At 38.4% G+C, this 20,106-nt stretch overlaps 1 protein-coding gene across 1 annotated transcript in view; it reads right to left on the minus strand.

The window, feature by feature from the left end:
- Positions 1 to 20,106, minus strand: part of Myo6 (myosin VI) — a 235,266-nt gene that overhangs the window by 22,312 nt on the left and 192,848 nt on the right. The window contains exons 19-27 of the mRNA XM_045160127.1: positions 16,630 to 16,668; positions 15,620 to 15,713; positions 12,295 to 12,425; positions 12,125 to 12,202; positions 9,105 to 9,234; positions 6,435 to 6,525; positions 5,567 to 5,717; positions 3,180 to 3,388; positions 107 to 185 (exon numbers count right to left, since the gene is read on the minus strand). Coding sequence (XP_045016062.1) covers positions 107 to 185; positions 3,180 to 3,388; positions 5,567 to 5,717; positions 6,435 to 6,525; positions 9,105 to 9,234; positions 12,125 to 12,202; positions 12,295 to 12,425; positions 15,620 to 15,713; positions 16,630 to 16,668 — 1,002 coding nt within the window. The remainder of the gene's footprint in view (positions 1 to 106; positions 186 to 3,179; positions 3,389 to 5,566; positions 5,718 to 6,434; positions 6,526 to 9,104; positions 9,235 to 12,124; positions 12,203 to 12,294; positions 12,426 to 15,619; positions 15,714 to 16,629; positions 16,669 to 20,106) is intronic.

Genomic DNA, 20,106 nt, shown 5'->3' on the forward strand with positions numbered 1-20,106 from the left:
ACCTAAACCAATGATAGCTTATCTAGAAAACCAGGATTTGTTTTTCACGTATTTTATTACTTGGTAGATTCTATTTTGATAGAAATTCAGGCCACTCAGTACAAACCTGTATACGTTTCTCATCATCTTCCCTCTTCTTTCTCTCTTCCTCTTCTTGTTTTCTCTTGGCTTCCATCTCAAGTTTCCTAACAAAACCAAAATAAAAACACTTTAAAATTTTATCAGAATAAAGGAATTTTATAGAACTCAAATAAACTAAAGTAAACAGGGATAAGAGAATGGCAAAAAGGAAACAAATTAATCTCTGATAACATACATGATCAACTTATTATGAACAAAATAAAATCTAACACCATTGACAATTCTATTTTTTTTTTTTTACAATTCTTTAATACAAGTACAGTTCTATTCTATAGCATTAACAGTTCTATATTAGCTTGGTTATAGTGACTAGGTGGGTATAAAGTCCTAAGTATATGGATTTACCTTAATTCCCTCTCCAACTAAATCACTCATATTCATACTCCTATCTAGCAACTCATTCTCCCAAAATGTCACCAGTTTTAAAACTGCAGAAAAGTAAACATGCGTTTTTCTAGCTTATTAGGAAAAGTTAAGAAATCTTTTGGATGTAAGGATCTAACTAAAACTCAAATCACATAGGTTTCAGTATTCCTTTTTATGAAATGCTTGGGACCAGAAGTAATTCAGAATTCAATTATTACTACTTTCACAGATTTCACCATACTTTAATCTGAAAATTAGGCTATACATGGCAAGCCCACAGTGAACAGAATCTGAGGAAAAACTCAAAGCGTTCTCTCCAAGAGTAGGAACAAGGCCAGGGCAGCCACTCTTACCACTCTTAATATAGAGTTAGAGATTTTAGTTAGATAATTTAGGCAGGAGAAAGAAGTAAAAGGCATACAACTAGGAAAAAAAGTAGTCAAATTTCCAGTGTTCATCACAGAAACACTCAAATATACTATGAAAGATTTTCTGAAAATGACAAATTAAATCAATAAAATAACAGGATGCAAACATATCAACAAGTTTTTTACACATCTATAATGAATTTGCTAAGAATGAAATCATGAAAGCAAGCCCATTCACAAGAGCCCAACACATATAACCTCCTGTGTGCATGGAAGAAATACTTCTGTTAAAATGCCCATGGGCTGCAGATACAGGCTGCTGTTAAGAGTGCCTGACTAGAATGTCCAAGGACCTAAGTTCAATACCCAGTACTAGTAAACCACACACACAAAAAAAACAACTTTCTTTTCTCCTCCATGTAGACTGACAGAATGCTGGAAAAAGCTATGCGGCATGCAGCCCTATTGGAGGGAGAGAAATCATCAGTGGAGATAAACAGTGTATACTACAAGCCTTAAATTTGGCCATCCAGGCCAAATGAAACAATGGGTGCAATAATGTCACATCTGTTATGGGGGAAAGCAACTGCTCTCTAATTGGACTGGAGATCCACTCTATGGGGGCGAATACATGCCTGGTACTGAAAACCTAATCAAAAGTCTATGGTGGGGGAGATCATGAGCCTTAAGAGTGTAAGGCCTGCTCTTGTCTGGCTAAATGCATATATTATGTTCACCAAACTGCCCTGTAAGCACTTTACTTAATGTCCATATCCACATATTAATGCTACTCTCACTTTTGGTAAGTAAACCTCTTTTCAGATGGCAGTGACCACTGGGATGACCCAAAAGACAACAAAGTGCTGAGAAGATGTGACAGAGGAATGTACAGCACTGAAACATCTCTAACACACCTTCCAAGGCTCAGAGTCCATTGTAGAAGACGTGGTGGAAACAATGTAAGAGCTGAAGGAAGGGCAGGACTGCTTACAATGCAATCATTCAGAAAGAAATTGGCCTTGATATCCACAACCTTGTAGAGCCTAGCACTGTTGGGCTCTGAAAGGCCCAGACGTGAGACCTAGTGGAACTTCCTGAGCCTAGCTAAAGTTTGGCGACCTGTCTTTGGCCAGCTAGGACTCAGCAAGATACCTAATGGCTTCTGGCCTGCCACCTCAGCATGGCAATTGTAATTACCATTTCAATAGTTAAAAGTTTACTATTGGCCCTTACCTCTTCCCCCATCCTAAAATCCCCACCTTCATCCCCAACATGATATAGGCAACTGCTCAGAGTAATAAAGCAAGTTTTTTCTGCAAGTTCCTGCATCGAAAAGACTCCCGACTCAGTGTGGTTTTTCTCCGGTGGCCAGGAGAGGTTTCTGAGTCGTCCGACGCTCATCATCCTCCTCAACCCCTAGGGAGGAACCAGCAGGCCTGGTCCTTCCCTCGGCACTACCTACCTGACCGGGAAGGAGCCCTGCATAGCACTATCTTCACAAGACCCTCATAGTAGGAAAAAAAGATGATGACATCAAAATAAAAGAAAGACTAATGGAGAGAGTGAGGGGACATGATGGAGTGTGGATTTGTGAAGTGGAAAGTGGGGGAGAAGAAGGAATAATCATGGTTTATTGTCTAAGTATGGAAGCTGTCAATAAAAAGGGGGAAAAAGAATGCTTAACTTGTAATTAAACATTATTTCATATAATAACATAAAATGAACTTTTCATAAAAAAAAAGGCAGGAGCTGGAGAGATGGCTTGGTGGTTAAGATGTTTGCCTGTGAAGCCTAAGGACCCTGGTTTAATTCCCCAGAACCCTCAGAAGCTAGATGCACAAGAGGGCACATGTGTCTGGAGTTGATTTGCAGTGTCTAGAGGCCCTGGCACACCCATATTCATATTCTCTCATTCTCTCTCTCCCTCTCTCTCTCTCTCTCTCTCTCTCTCCCCCTTTCTCTCTCTCTCTCTCTCCTATTTCCCTCCCTCTCCCCCCCCCCACACTAAATAAATAAATAAACTGTTTTTAAAAAGTCAGACTTGTTCTGACATTACTTGATTTACGATGGGTATGGTAGGGCACAACTGTTATCCCAGACTCAGGAGGCCATGGCAGGAGGACTCAGAGTTCAAGACCAGCCTGAGATGGGAGGGAGGAGAGAAGGGAAGGGAAAGAAAGAAAAGGTAAAATCAAATTAGCTGATTAAAATTTGAATATGGTTTTAAGAATGGTTACTATCCATGAATACCAAGAATCAACTCTCTTATTAAGTCTCTAGTTCAAACAATGTAAGTTGCCTCACATCTTCCTTTCCTCTTCCTCCTTTCTCCGACGTTGTTCATCTTCTTCACGTCTTTTTCTTTCTTTCTCCATTTCTTCTTGAATGCGCCTCAGTCTTTCTGCTTCCTCTTCTTGCTGTTTCTTTTTCTGCAATGCGCTAAGGAGTTGCTCCGAGCTTTTAACCAGTGCATCATATTCTCTCTGTATTTGTTCTCTTGTCATCATGGTGGACTTAAAAAGCAAAAAGAATACACGTGTGCTTAAAGAGTGATCTCTTCTGTACAATGTGGATATGCTGGTATTGGGCCAGGCATGGTGGCAACCCCTTTAATCCCAGCACTCAGAAGGCAGAGGTAGGAGGATCACCAAGAGTTTGAGGCCACCCTGAGAATACATAGTGAATACCAAGTCAGTCTGGGCTAGAGGGAAACCCTACCTCAAAAAAAAAGAAAGAAAGAAACAAAAAAAAACATGTTGCACATATAAAATGATTACAATGAGAAACGTAATGCTATATGTTTTCCACAATTTAAAACTACTCGAATATACACATAAAAATAGCAAGAACTGCCAGGTGTGATGTTGCAGAAGCAGGAAGATTACTGTGTATTCAAGACCAGCCTGAGACAACAGTGAATCCCAGGCCAGCCTGGGCTACAGCTAAAGCCCACCTCAAAAAAACAAAAACAACAACAACAAAAAATAAACAACAATTGAAAAAACTGATTACCAGGTAAGCAAGCCCATTATCTTTGCTATAATGATTTAATATTAAATAATATTCACAATTTTTTTGAAACAGTACTTCATGTACCCTTGAACTTGCTATGTATATGTAGCTGAAACTCACCTTGAACTCCTCATCTTCCTGCCTACCTCCCACATTCTGGGATTACAAGTATGTACATCATACCTGGCTATTTACACGTCTTTTAAAAGTTTTCTCTAAACAAAAACCTTTGACTCTATGGTCTATCAAGCAAGCCTCCTAGATCTGCAGGTACACAGTGACCAAAGTTAAAAAAAAAATGCTAAAATCATTTTTAAGAAATGATTACCTCACTAGTCAAACTCTGTATAGAAATATTCAATTAGTATCTAAGAAATACCTAAGAAATTACTATACAGAGAATGGGAGGGGCTAGGAAGACAGTTCTACAGTTAAAGGTGCTTGCTTGAAAAACCTGCTGGCCCTGGGTCCAAGTCCCAGGTCACCCACATAAAGCAGATGCAAAATGGGGTATAAGTATCTGGTGTTCATTTGCAGCAACAAGAGGCCCTGGTACACATACATACACACATACAAATAATAAACCTGCTTGAAAGAATTTACTATGTATATTTAGCACTATTGAATAATTTTTCTAAGCTACCATTTTAAAATGTGGCTAGGTTAATTTCAGTTTAATGCATAAGGATGCCTCATAAACACATCACCCTTGACACCTAAATTTATCCATAGAATTTTCATTATTTTCTTGATCATTTTTCCTTTTCCACCTCTAAAAGTTAGCACTGTCTACAGAAAATAGAACAAAAGGCTTAGTTTAAGGTACTATTATATCCACATAATTACAATGACCTTTGAAAACTGGCTGAGAAAACAGTTAAACCCTAACATATAATCAAAGAAAAGAAAGGAAGAAAAATGGTAAAATTTGATTAAAAAACACATGGAAAAACTTTTAACCTCAAATATCTGAAAATTTTAAAAGTAGCTCCAATTTTTCCAAAACAAAATCTTAGGGAGAAAGTTAATTGCTAGTTTTATAACTGCTAAGTAAACTGTGTTATAGATAGTGTGTTAACCATAACAAATCATGTAACATAATTGCAGAGACATAAAATCAAATGCATAATGTGATGAAGAATGATGTAAAACAAGATTGTAGAAGCAATACACAATAGCACACTAGTTAAACATGTGGGGATATAAACAGTTTGTTGGTGGTTCTCTTCTAATTTTCAATAATGATATGTTAGTCTGAGAAGTTAGTTTCTGGGGAGCTGACCACATAGCTCAGTCAGAAAAGTATCTGTTTGGCACTATCACTGGGTTTGTTCAAGCTCTAGCTAGCATCAGCAAATAGCAAAACAAATACAGTAAAATAAAAATCGGTTGTAGGAAGGAGGAAAACTATCTGTGACCATCCTCTCTGAGTCACAATTACAAAAGTTTACCAGCAAAGCCCAGGATCTTATTTATTCTTTAGAGGTACAAGTATTTGTCCTAACAACATAAAACTATATTTCATCATTCTGCTATGAAAATGTTCAGACAGAGAAAAGCTGCATTACTTGTAAATATTTTTATATATTGAAAAATAAGGGCATTTTCTACACAATTTCAGTAGCATTATCAAAACATATTGAATTACAGTCAATGTAGTTTGGACTAAAATTACATACCTTAATCTTGGCCATCAGAGCATCAATAGAAATTTCAAGATCTCTGATTTGTCTGTTCACCTCTGGCTTTCCATCTTTCAATGCGCTCACTACTTCATTAAATTTATCAAGTCGTTTTTTCAGTGTGCCTACCTTCACCAGGCCATCAATTCTGCAATGATGATACTTCATTATTTAATGCTTTAGGTAGGATCTTCATTACTAGAAATAAACACATTCTGCTAGCCAGAACAGCCACTTCTCTTTTCAGTAGTATTTACTATGCAGTGCAGATCTCTGACTAAGGGTAAACAGAATCAAAAATGGGAGTGACACAGATGACTGTCAATTAGGATTAAGGTTGCCTACTATGTAGTTTGAAAGATGAAAATTCAAATTATAGAACTCAAATGATCTAATAGTCTCCTTGCAAAGGGTGATGGCTATTTAAACTCCCAAGCTCAAAGTCTCTAAATTAGTAATATAAATGTAAATAAGATATAAAAACTCAATATACAGTAAAACTATGCACAAGTCAAACATTATCTTGTGAAGAATCTTTAAAACTATGGCCAGGCTATTAATGTGATGCCTTAATAATGATATCAACTTTGTATTATCAAGAAACTCAAATCACTAAGGTAACTGAAGCAATAGAGCTTATCTCAGCAGCTTATTTCGACCTTTCTAGTGCTGACACTTGAAATCCTTTTAAAAAATGAGGCAAGTAATAAATAAATAATTCCAAGTAAGTATTACAAATAACAGAATAAAATACTGCTTTACAAAGACCACACACAAGACCCAAAATACTTTCACTACAACTTGACTCAATTTTATACTATGGTGATGGGGTTTTTGTGGGTTTCTTTTGAACTATGCACCTTACCGAGGTTTGTGTCTCCTTTTGCAAAGCCACATTCGAATAGTTTTCTGCATTTTAATGCAAGCTTCAGCTCGATATTTTATTTTGTTTTTCACTATGTAAATGAGTAAAATAACAGAATTTTTTAGTTGAAATTGGACATACATTAAAAACCCATTCATTTTCACAAAGCAACTCCTTTAAAAAACATGAAATCTTATTGAACATAGTATACCAGACATCAAACTCACGACGTATGATTTCTTAAAGAATATTACTTATAGCCAGGCATGGTGGTGCATGCCTTTAATCCCAGCACTCAGGAGGCAGAGGTAGGAGGACTGCTGTGAGTTCAAGGCCACCCTGAGTCTACATAGTTAATTCCATGTCAGTCTGGGCCAGAGTGAGACCCTACCTGGAAAAAAATATATATATATGTGTGTGTGTGTGTGTGTGTGTGTGTGTGTGTGTGCGCGCGCGCGCGCATGTATACACACACACACACATATTACTTATGTGTCTGGAGTTACACTTTAAATGTATGCCTCATCATACAGTATGATGTTACAAAACTGCCCTATTAAACATGACTTCATCTATGAAGTGATTTTAATAAATACACACACAGTAAATCTACCTCATTCTGGAAATTCACATTTAACATAGAGACTCCTGAGAACCACGCAGTAAAGGAATCTTTTAACTTCAGGTGCCCAGAATTTTCCTGAATGATCTGACCTTAAAAAGGTGTTTGGAGCTTCCCCATTAGCACTCTGCAAAGATACTCATCTGGTTATGACCCCAATGTCTTTACAACACAGTACACAAATGGATGATATAGAATAATCTTAATAACCTGCATTTTCCACAAAAATACATTATATATAAGCTGAGAGCACTGAGCTCAGGAAAATGTTTATATTTTACTTGAAAAACTTATGGGAAAGAAGGTTCTGTTATCTTTTCTTTATTATACGGTTATTTAAAATTTTTTAAATTTATTCATTAGAGTTAGAGAGAGGGGGAGAGGGAGAGAGAAAGAGAATGGGTGTGCCAGGGCTTCCAGCCACTGCAAACAAACTCCAGATGTATGTGACCCCTTGTGCATCTGGCTAACATGGGTCCTGGGGAATTGAACCTGGGTCCTTTGGCTTTGCAAACAAGTGCCTTAACTGCTAAGCCAACCCTCCAGCCCTTATTATAAGTTTTAATCTGTATATAAAACTGTCTAACAAAAGATCTCAATAATCATTTATTTGGCTCCTTTTTGTTAGACAAAAGATTACTTTTCAATTAGCAAAGAATTATTTGCTGAATCCTTTCCATATACATAGGACTATTTCAGGTATACTGGTGAGTGAGGGTTAGGGAACAATTATAAATTTAATCTGGTAAGTGATTCCCAGATAGCTCCCAACAATTGAACTTGTGCCATAGCCTTTCATGAAACTCAAAATGTGTTGCCCTCACCCACGTTTTGGGTCACAGAAAATACCTGCCGCAACCCAGCAGATGCCCTCCAAAGCAGCTCAGCCACTGCTCAAGGAACAAGCTGGAGGACAGTGACAGACAAGGCAAGGCTGAAATGATTCAAACCTTGTCAGCTTTTGTCTAGAGATAACTGGTAAGCCTACTAATCTATTTTGAAGTTATTGGAGTTATTTTGCAAATGGCATAAGGATAACTCTAAGGAACTGGAAATAAAAACATAAAAATACAGAAGTGTGATATGTGCAAAAGAGCACCACAAAATTTGGTGACTGACAAGTTCTGATGAAAAAAGGAGACATAATGGTGGGGATGAAGCTTGCTTAGCATGTGGGAGGCCCTAAGTTCAATACTCAGCTCCTCAAATTAAAGAGAAGACAGCTAGAGGTAGAGAATAGAGAGGAGAAGCAGGCATGCAAGACATGCAAGACAACATTCTTGAAATCTGGGTCATGGGTACGTATAGGCGCCATGAGGCAGATAGAAAACAGATAGCTGAGAAATGGTTAGGGAGGTCAAGAAGAGGGAGGGAGGGAGGGAGGTGATGCCTAAGCCAGGACAGAATTAACATTTCTACAGCATAGTCAGATAAAACAGTAAATGTCATGCATTCAAAAATAAAGATAGCGGGACTGGGGATATGGCTTAGCAGTTAAGGCACTTGCCTACAAAGCCAAAGGACCCAGGTTCAATTCCTCAGGACCTATGTAAGCCAGATGCACAAAGAGGCATATGTGTCTGGAGTTCATTTGCACTGGCTCAAAGCCCTAGTGTACCCATTCTATCTCTGTGTATATGTGTGTGTGTCTGTCTGCGCCTCTCTCTCTCTCTCTCTCTCTCTCTCTCTCTCTCTCTCTCTCTCTCAACTAAATAAATAAATAAAATATTTAAACAGAAACAAAAATAAAGATAGCAAGTCTACAAATACTGGCTAATAACATCTATTCCAGTGTTCCCTGGGGAATCGGAGAGGCTTGCCTGGCATCACCTCTCACTGAGAGAGCCATGTAACATTTCTCAAACCATCTCACTTCCAAAGCAACAAGAAATTTTGATGTGAGTTTATAGGAGGAGCTTGGAATTTTTTGTTGCTGAAAAAGTTTCACCATGTAGCTAAGTTTGAACTCTTGGTTCTCCTGCCTCCCAGCCTCCCAAATGCTGGGATTCCAGACGTATGACAATATATGACCGGCAGAAAACACTTACATTTGATGACTGAGAGCGAACACCACTGAACTTTCTTCCAGCGACTACAGACTAGCCAGTGATTGACTCTTTTAACCAACTCTGCTAAATGATCTGGGTCAGACTTCATAATCTGATCAAATTCTGCAAACTAGGAAGTAAAAGAAAAATATAAGTATTAAAAAGCACAAAGGCCAGGCATGGTGGCACACGCCTTTAATCCCAGCACTCAAGAGGCAGAGGAGGAGGAGGATCACCATGAATTCGAGGCCACCCTGAGACTACATAGTGAATTCCAGGTCATCCTGGACTAGAGTGAGACCCTAGCTCAAAAAAAAAAAAAAAAAAGGAAAGGAAAGGAAAGGAAAGGGAAAGGGAAAGGGAAAGGGAAAGGGAAAGGGAAAGGGAAAGGGAAAGGGAAAGGGAAAGGGAAAGGGAAAGGGAAAGGGAAAGGGAAAGGGAAAGGGAAAGGGAAAGGGAAAGGGAAAGGGAAAGGGAAAGGGAAAGGGAAAGGGAAAGGGAAAGGGAAAGGGAAAGGGAAAGGGAAAGGGAAAGGGAAAGGGAAAGGGAAAGGGAAAGGGAAAGGGAAAGGGAAAGGGAAAGGGAAAGGGAAAGGGAAAGGGAAAGGGAAAGGGAAAGGGAAAGGGAAAGGGAAAGGGAAAGGGAAAGGGAAAGGGAAAGGAAAAGGAAAAGGGAAAGGGAAAGGAAAAGGAAAAGGAAAAGGAAAAGGAAAAGGAAAAAAAAAAGTACAGGCTGGAGAGATGGCTTAGCAGTTAAGGAACATGGCTGCAAAGCCCAAGGACCCAGGTTCAATTCTCCAGGTCCCACATAAGCCAGATGCACATAGTGGCACATGTGTCTGGAGTTTGTTTGCAGAAGCTAGAAGCCCTGGCATGCCCATTCTCCCTCCCTCCCTCCCTCTGTCTTTCCCTCCCTCTCTCTCACTGTAATAAATAAATAAATAAATCTTAAAAAAAAAAAAATACATGCAGGGCCATGGAGATGGCTCAGCAGTTAAAGACACTTATTTGCAAAGCCTGCTAAACCAGGTTTGATTCCACAGTGCCCACATAAAGCCAAATGCATTAACTGGTGCATGCTTGTGGTGGCAAGAGGTCCTGGTGTGCCCATACTCTTTCTCTTTCTCCTCACAAATAAATGTATTTTATGTAAATGCATTCAGATACAGAGAAAATAAAATAAATATAATTCTAGTCTTAAATCTAGCTTTTTGAAACTGGTTAAAAGCTAATTACAAATACATCTTAGTGGGGCATATATCAAACAAAAACATGCTTGGTCACATTTTACAGCCTCTCTCTACCATTTTTCCTTCAGGATCTTTTTTGTTAATATGAAAAGGTTACTGACTGCCAAGTAGGAGATTCACTAATAAAATAAGGAAAAAGAGCCGGGCATGGTGGCACATGCCTTTAATCCTAACACTCAGGAGGCAGAGGTAGGAGGATTGCCGTGAGTTCGAGGCTACCCTGAGACTACCTAGTTAATTCCAGGTCAGCCTGGACCAGAGTGAGACCCTACTTTGAACCCCCCCCCCCAAAAAAAAAAGAATAAGGAAAAAGTTTTATGAGCCAGAGAGGTATTTTAGTGGTTAAGGCACTTGCCTACAAAGCCTAAGGACCCAGGTTTAATTCCCTAGTACCCAGGTAAGCCAGATACACAAGGTGGCACATGCATCTGGACTTCATTTGCAATGGCTGGAAGCCCTGGAGTGCCCATGCTCTCCATCTACCTCTGTCTCTCTCTAATAAATTAATTAATTAAATATTTTTTTAAAGTTTTAAATCACTGATTATAGGCAAAAGTAACTGACTGAAAAAAAAGATGGAACAGAACTAAGTATTTCCAAATCATTTTACCCACAATCTGACATCCACACACAGCTCTGTACAAGTGGAAAGTCGGGTCTATGATACCCCTAATACCAAAATCATTGTCTTTCCCAATGCTTACCCTCTACACTACAGATAACACCAAAATCATTCTGTGTCTCCCATTGCCCCCCCCCATTTCAGACATATTTTGAAAGCATCTAACCCACAATTTCAGATACCCACATACAGCTCTAGACAAATGAAAAAGCCAGCTCTACAATACAGCTAATGTTAAAATCATCTGTCTCTTCCAATGCTTACCCTCATTTTAAACAAAGATATGAAACTGTTACTAAGAAAGATGACACAAATAAAATAATTATTTAGTTAGTAATGAATAAAACATATTAACTCCATTATTTATCACCAAATTCCAAAACGATTTTTATTCTTTACCAAATATCACACGACAATGTCAAAGGCATCACACACTCATCAATACAATGGCTTTTATAATCAAAATTAAATTAAGCCATGGTGGCACACGCCTTAAAATCCAGCACTCAGGAGGCAGAGTAGGAGTATCGCCATGAGTTCAAGGCCACCCTGAGCCTATATAGTGAATTCCAGGCCAGCCAGGGCTAAAGTGACACCCTACCTTGAAAAAACAACAAAAAAAGATAAATTAAATGTGGAATAATAAAATTAGAGATCTCTCCAGGTATAATGGTGCATGCTTCTAGTCTCAGCACTCGGGAGGCTGAGGTACAAGGATCACCACAGGATCAAGGCCAACATGGGGCTACAGAGTGAGTTCCAGGTCAGCCTGGGCTAGAGTGAGACCCTGACTCAAAAACAACAGCAACAAAAAGAAAGAGGATTATACATTAAAAATGTCTCATAAAAGCTGAGCGTGGTGGCGCAGGTCTTTAATCCCAGCACTCGGGAGGCAGAGGTAGGAGGATCACCATGAGTTCAAGGCTACCCTGAAAATACAGAATGTGATTTCCCGTCAGGCTGGCCTAGAGTGAGACCCTACCTCAAAAAAACAAAAAAAAAAAAACAAAAAAAAAGTCTCATAAATAGGAAAATCATATGTATTTCATGCCATTAGTAACTATTTAATACAGTAATAATATAAATAATAAATTACTTACATAATACCTACAACAATTATTTTAAACTTTAAAATAAAAATACAATTACCTTGCCAGGTCTAAAAAATACTTTTGTTAATCCAAACTTGTAGTCAATTTCATTTAGGCCCAAAGCTTTAAAAAGAGCCTGAAAAATACAAGTTAAAAAGTTAAATTCCAACTAGAAATTAGTATGAAAGATTTACTGCCAAGAAACCTCTACTGCTGCAGCATCTGTACCTTACAAAACAGCCTTGGATCCAGTCTTGCAAGTTTATCTGGCATATACTTTTTGTACATGTTGTAGAGTTCATGAAATGAAGCTCGTGATGGAAAACCACCTTGCATTAAGTCCAACACAGACACCATACCTAGAGTTATAAACAAATCATTGCCAATCTCTGCATATATGTGAATTACCCAATAATTTTACAAATTAATAGTTATGGAAGGACAATTTACAGTTTATCATTATTTACAATTAAATTAAATTAAATTTCCAATTTATCACTAATGAAATATTACACAGAAAACATGCTTCCAGTCTGTGTCTCCCAATTTATCTATCACTTAAAACTACTGAGGGATCTTTATCCTAGTACTAATCAGGAGCTGGGTTTTTGTTTTGTTTTTACTTTTGGCAAGTTTGCTATTTTATTTTATATATATATATATGTACGTATGTATGTATGTTGGTTTTTTGGCATTTTTTAAATTGACAATTTCCATACTTACTAACAACAAACCAAGGTAATTCCTTCTCCTCCCCCACTGTGCCCTTCATAAATCCACTCTTCATCATACCCCCCATTAGTCTGTCTTCTATTTTGATGTCATCATCTTCTCCCCTATTATGAGGGTCTTGTGAAGGTAGTACTAGGAACTGCAAGGTCATGGATATCAAGGCCATTTTTGTTTGGGCAATTGCACTGTAAGCTGTCTTGCCCTTCTTACATTCTTCTTACATTCTTTCTGCCACCTCTTCCACAATGGACACTGAACCTTGGAGGGTTAGACTGGTTTTTTCATTTTTTATCTTTAAAATATATATATATTTTTTATTTGAGTGAGAGAGAGAAAGCGAGAGAAAGCAAGAAAGAGAATGGGAGTGAAAGGATCTCCAGCCACTGCAAGCCAACTCCAGATGCATGCGCTACCTTGTACATCTGACTTATGTGGGTATTAGGGAATCAAACCTGGGCCCTTAGGCTTCATAAACAAGGATCTTTACCGCTAAGCCATTTCTCCAGCCCTTATTTTTATTTTTGATGGTGTGTGTGTACATATGCACACACACACGTTTACGTGTGTGAATACAGCTGCACGTGTGTGTTCACGTGTGTGTGAATAAACGCAGGTGTACATGTGGAGGTTGTAGAAAACCTTAGGCAACTATCTTAACCCTCAATCATGATTGAGGCAGGGTTTCTCCCTGTTTGCCAGGCTAGCTGGTCCCCAAACTTCCAGGAGATTCTCTGTCTCCACCTCCCTTCTCACTTTGGACATGCACCTGTGACTGCACAAGCACTTGTGCTACAGTGTCCAGCTTTACATGCATTCTGGACACCTGAACTCTGGCTCTCATGCTTGCCATGGACAGTACTTTATCCACTGAGCCATCTTCTACCTGTTACCACATTTTAAGCAGTAAGAAGGCATGATCATAGCTAAGATGTAAAATGATAATGCTAGATATATGTAAGAACAGATGCAAGAAAAATATACAGGAAGCTACAGCAAAAACACAGGTGAGAGAAAGTGACAAATTGGGTTAGGGAATAATAGGACTTACTGTTCAGGAGGTCACAACAAAACAGTGGTACTTGAAAGACAAATTGAGCACTTCAGCCTACATTGTGCAATGTGACAGTCACTAGTCACATTCTCATACTTGCACTAGACACATGTGGCTATTTAAATTTTAATACATTAACAATAAATAAAATTCAAAATTTACTTAAATTTTAAATAGTACTAGCTATATAATGCTTAAGAGCTCAAAATGTATATCCAGTGGTTATCGCACTAGGTAATAGTAGAGCTTGTAAAAGTGAGCAGGAGGGGACTGAAGAGATGGCTTAGTAGTTAAGGCTCTTGTCTGCAAAGCCTAAGGACCCATGTTTGACTCTCCAGATCCCATGTAAGCCAGACACACAGAAGCGAGGCAAGCACAAGGTTGCTTGTGAGGCCCTGTGCACCAATTCTTCCTCTCTCTACATCTCTCCTCTTTCTCCCCCCCCCCCTCAAATCAATCAAAGCAGCAGAGTTTGAGAAAAGGACAAGGGGGGGAGGGGGAGTGAGATGGGTGAAAAGCAGAAGGAAGAAGGCCAAGGAAGCAAGATAAGAGAGAGACAACAACTGGAGAAAAGCAGTGGACACAAGGAATACCTGGAAGGAATGTGGGTCAGAAATGAGATTTTAGAGTGCTTAAATGGAAACAGGCCTTAAGGAGAATGGTCCAGTACCATAATCATGGAGGCAGAAAGGAGTTACAAGCCTCCACAAAGAAGACAGGCAAATCTTACTCTAAATGGGAGGGAAAGATATGCAGATAAATAAGTGCCTAAGTGCAGGCAGCTTTAAGGTTTTGAGTAGAGGTGAGGCCACTTGCCAGTTGAGGCTCAGCGGTCTAGAAATAGCAAGGTGAATGGAATTCTCTGGGACAAACAGTAAAATGCTGACAGGGGGTGTAGCAGTACAGGCTCCAGTCTGGTTTGTCCACAGACCCTATGCAGACAAGGAGAAAGGGCAGAATTAGATTCATCAACAACTAAGGTTTGGTGAGAAAAGTTGGGAACAGATGCATATTTCAGGAACCTAAAGCTTGCAACATCTATCTCTTGAACATAAGACTGAGTGTAAGACTTAAAGAAAGCTTCTGAGGCCCCAGAGAACAGAGACTCACTGTAAGTCAGCCCCTGAACAGCAGACAGCAGAGTACAAATGGATCAGATAGCAGCAGAGCTTGAGAAAAAGACAAGGGCGGGAAAGGGGAGTGAGCTGGGTGGAAAGGCAGAAAGTGAGAATGGTGCCAGCTATACCTGGGTGGAAGGGGTCTACAGTGGCCCAGCACTGTGACTGGGAAAGACCACACACACAGGCCTTGGGCAGGAAGTGACAGATTAACCAAATGCATGAAACTGTCACTGAGCCCAATGGCTTCATCCTCTTTATTTTTTCATAAATGGTAAGGGACAAGCAAAACACCAAGCCCTGCCCTCTTGTACTCCAGTTGTGTGTGGAACCAGAGATGAACTGCTGTGGACTGAGACCATGAGACAGCAGCATGCATAGGAGGGATTCGTTAACATTCTCCTATGAATGTTATTTCAGAGGTGTAATGGTTTTATTTCATAGTGAATTATAACCCAATATTGCTCAAGCCATTTTCCATCCATGCCTTTCTTACAGTAAAGGGAAACATTAAATAAAAATCTCATTGCACTTGAACATGATAAATGACCGCAGGAATCTTACGCTGCTTGAGAACTCTGACCATATTAGTTTGTATTTGAGCTATGACTGATGACACACAGATAGACAAACTGTGAAAATAAAGCAATACCTGAACACTGAAGTTGTGAGAGAATCTGAGCACCTTCAAAGTGGTGACTTGTCATCTTTAAATTAGGTTTGATGCAACGAATGAAGCTTGCTCCCTGTGAGAATAAAGACACTTTGAGGTAACACACACAGAATCTGTAGTTTTATATTTCTACTTATACCAGTAATTTTCAAAGCATATTAACACATGAAGCTTTTAAAATAACCATAAAAGAACTTTAGAAATTATTGGTAAACTTTCATAATTCAAAGCTTGAAATAAATTTCCACAAGACTAGAAAAACTGTATTTTAGTTTTAAATGCCAAAAATTATTTTTTAAAAAAGGACTTTCACCATAAAGTACTTTATCATACTTAAATCATACATTCTGCAAGCTGGCATATATTGACATTATTCTATATTCTAACAGCAATTTTGTGCTTTTTGGTTTTGGTTTTTCAGTGCCTAGCACTCTACCACTAAATCCCCAGTCCCCTAAAAAACTCTCTTCTTCTTAAAATGGATTTTTTTTTTTTTTTTTTTTTGGTTTTTTGAGGTAGGGTCTCACTGTAGCCCAGGCTGACCTGGAATTCACTATGAAGTCTCAGGGTGGCCTTGTACTCATGTTAAACCTCCTACCTCTGCCTCCCTAGTGCTGGGATTAAAGACGTGCACCACCACACCCAGCTTTAAAATGGTACTTGATGTAAAATAATTTCTAAACATTTCAGGGTTACTGTGATTAGCTGAGTAATTACTAATAAATGTTTCAGAACACCATTATTAAAGCTGGTTTTGAGCTGGGGAGGGTGGTGGCACATTGATTAAAGGTACTTGCTTACAAAACCTGTCAGCCCAAGTGCAGTTCCCCAGTAACCATGTCAAGTCAAATGAACAAAATGATGCATGTGTCTGGAGTTTGTTTTCAGTGGCAAGAGGTCCTAGCACTCCCATTCATATTCATTCATTCACTCTCTTTCCTTTCACATATAAATAAAATAAAAGGTGTTTTCTTCTTAAGTGTACTCACAGTACTTCGAAGTTTATCCAGAAGTAAATTTAACTGCGTCTATAAAAGAAAGGAAATCAGCTATTTCAGAAAGTCAATATGCACAGTGACATGAATGAATGTTAAGTCCGTTACAGAATACAATAGCATGCAATGACATCCTCATGTAGCAACTACCCAATACAGAAACTCTTTAAAAGAGCATCATGCAAAATGGCTAAAGGAATATCAAAAACAATACTTTACTTTATGTGGATCTTGAATAATTAAAAGACTAAACATAATGAAACTAAAATACCTTTACAAATGGGATGAATGGGGCAAAGTACATGGGCCACAAAGGAAGTAAATGAAAGTGCTAGGATCACTCAAAGCGGTCAGTGGACATACGGTCTGTGAATCCAGGCAGACTAGACACCACCAGTGCCACTGCTACTAAGTCTAAGGGTTTTAAATGCATACTGCCAGGATGCATCACTATTACTCTATGTAACACAGCATGATCAAAAGTATCTTATCTGGCTTTGGAGGTTCTCTTCACTCTTTTGAAATGTATCATGTTTTACTTGTTTTCTAAAATTGACAATATTCTCAAAAGTTTTTTTTTTTTTTTTTTGATTTTCGAGGTAGGGTCTCACTCTGGCCCAGGCTGATCTGAAATTCACTATGGAGTCTCAGGGTGGCCTCGAACTCACAGCAATCCTCCTACCTCTGCCTCCCAAGTGCTGGGATTAAAGGCATGTGCCACTATGCCCGGCTCAAAAGTTTGACAATGAATATTATGTTACTATGCTTGCCTACTATGAAAATACTGATTATAATTTATCTGGTTCAGTATATTAAATTAGTTATTTGTTCTGCTCTTCTGCAAACATTAATTATGTAAAATTTTTATCCAGATTTATGCTGAGATACTTATCATGATTATGGGAAAATGCACTTTAAAATGTTCTTAAATTAATGTGTATTGATTATAGTTGTAATCAGTAACAACAAGTATATTTTCCTATGAGCATGGCACTGCTCACAGCCTTTCAGGAATATTTATTATATTTATATTATATTATATTATATTATATTATATTATATTATATTATATTATATTATGGTTAAAGCACAGGAAGCTAATTAAGGACACATTATTAGCCTCATCATACAGGCACTGAGACTGAGGGAGACAAATCACTCATCTAAGATCAGGGAGCTAGTCAAAACAAAGGCCAAGTTCCAACAGAGACCTGACATCAAATTCCATTCTCCTATCTCTGAGACTACTGGACACCTCAGATATAAGCTCGTTATTAAAACCAAACAAAGCTATTATTAAACTAAAGAAATACATAATAACCTGACAGAATTCAACAACCTTCATTCATCTAGACCTACACACACAAATGAAACACAAGAGCCCCAACAACTGTGACAGATCCATGCCCCACAACAGACTAAGCATGGTGGTTCCTGTCTCTCTCACAGAAATGGAGATAAAGTACAATATACATACTACACACACACACACACACACACACACACACACACACACACACAGACAAATGGCAGATAAGAAAAGAGAAAAGTAAGCCAATTAACAAAGAACAGCAGTCAAGAACCATAAAGCACAATGTTAACAGCCTTTGGAAGCTCAGGCCTCATTTCTATTTTATTTTTTATTTTAAAAGACACAAATATTCTCAGAAATATGCTTTCACTTGGGAGAGATGGCTTAGCAGTTAAAGGTGCTTACTTTTATTTATTTTTTATTGATAAGTCCCATAATTGTAGACAATAACACATGATAATTCATTCCCTATCCCACTTTCCCCTTTGAAACTCTACTCTCCATCATATCCCCACCCCCTCTCAATCAGTCTTTTACTTGATGTCATCATTTTTTCCTCCTATCATGATGGTCTTGTATAGGTAGTGTCAGGCACTGAGGTCATGAATATCCAGGCCATTTTGTGCCTGGAGGAGCACGATGTAAGGAGTCCTACCCTTCCTTTGGCTCTTACATCCTTTCCGCCACCTCTTCCACAACAGACCCTGAGCCTTGGAAGGTGTGATAAGAGATATTGCAGTGCTGAGCACTCCTGTCACTTCTCAGCACCATGGTGCCTTCTGAATCATCCCAAAGTCACTGCCATCAGAAAAAAAAAAAAAAGCTTCTCTAACCAAAAGTGAGAGTAGCATTAATATATGGGTATGAACATTAAGAGAAATGCTTAATGAGTGATTGATCTGTTGTCTTATTTCCTAAGCAACTGGGACTATATTCAGAAAGTCTTTGCTAATACCAATATGTTGAAGTTTCCCCTACTTTTTCCTCCAGCAGTTTCAGAGATTCAGGTCTGACATTAAGGTCTTTGATCTATTTGGACTTAATTCTTGTGCATGGAGAGAGATAAGGATCTATTTTCATCCCTCTACAGATACATATCTAGTTTTCCCAGCACCATTTGCTGAAGAGGTTGTCTTTTGTCCAATGAGTATTTTTGGCATTTCTGCCAAAGATCAGGTGGCTACAGCTACCTGAACTAGCATCTGGATCCTCTTTTCTGTTCCACTGATCTACATGTCTGTTTTTGTGCCAGTACCATGCTATCTTTGTTGCTATGGTTCTATAATATAGGGTAAAATCAAGTATGGTGATACCACCGGCCTTAATTTTGTTGTTTAAAATTGTTTTAGATATCCGAGGTTTTTTGTGCTGTCAAATGAATTGTTGGATTGTGTTTTCTATATCCATGAAGAATGCCATTGGAATTTTGGTGGGGATTGCACTAACTGCATAGATTGCTCTTGGTAAGATTGCCATTTTCACAATATTGCTTCTTCTGATCCAAGAACAAGGGATGTCTTTCCATTTCCTAATATCTTCTGCAATTACTCGCTTGAGTGTTTTAAAGTAGTTTTCATTGTAGAGGTCCTTCACTTCCTTGCTTAGGTTTATTCCAAGGAACTTTATTTATTTTGATGCAATTGTGAATGGGAATGATTCTCTGATTTTATCCTCTGTGTGTTTGTTGTTAACATGTAGGAAGGCTACTTATTTATGTGTATTTATTTGGTATCCTGCTACATGGCTGTAGGTGTTTATCAGCTCTAACAGTTGGCTGATAGAATCTTTAGGGTCCTTTATGTATAGAATCATATCATCTGCAAATAATGATAACTTGATCTTTTCCTTTCCAATTTGTATCCCTTTTATGTGTGTCTCTTGCCTTATTGCTATGGCTAAGACTTCCAGTGCTGTATCAAATGAAAGTAGGGACAGTGGACACCCTTGTCTTGTTCCTGATTTTAGTGGAAAAGCTTCCACTTTTTCTCCATTTAGGATTATGTTGGCTGTAGATTTGTCAAAAATAGTCTTTATTCTGTTGAGATATGTTCCTTCTATTCCCAGTCTCTGTAGAACTTTTATTATGAAGGAATGTTGGAATTTGTCAAATGCTTTTCTGCATCTAATGAGATGATCGTGCAATTTCTGTCTTTCAGTCC

This window comes from Jaculus jaculus, chromosome 10 (genome assembly GCF_020740685.1).
Source record: "Jaculus jaculus isolate mJacJac1 chromosome 10, mJacJac1.mat.Y.cur, whole genome shotgun sequence".
Lineage (NCBI taxonomy): Eukaryota > Metazoa > Chordata > Mammalia > Rodentia > Dipodidae > Jaculus > Jaculus jaculus.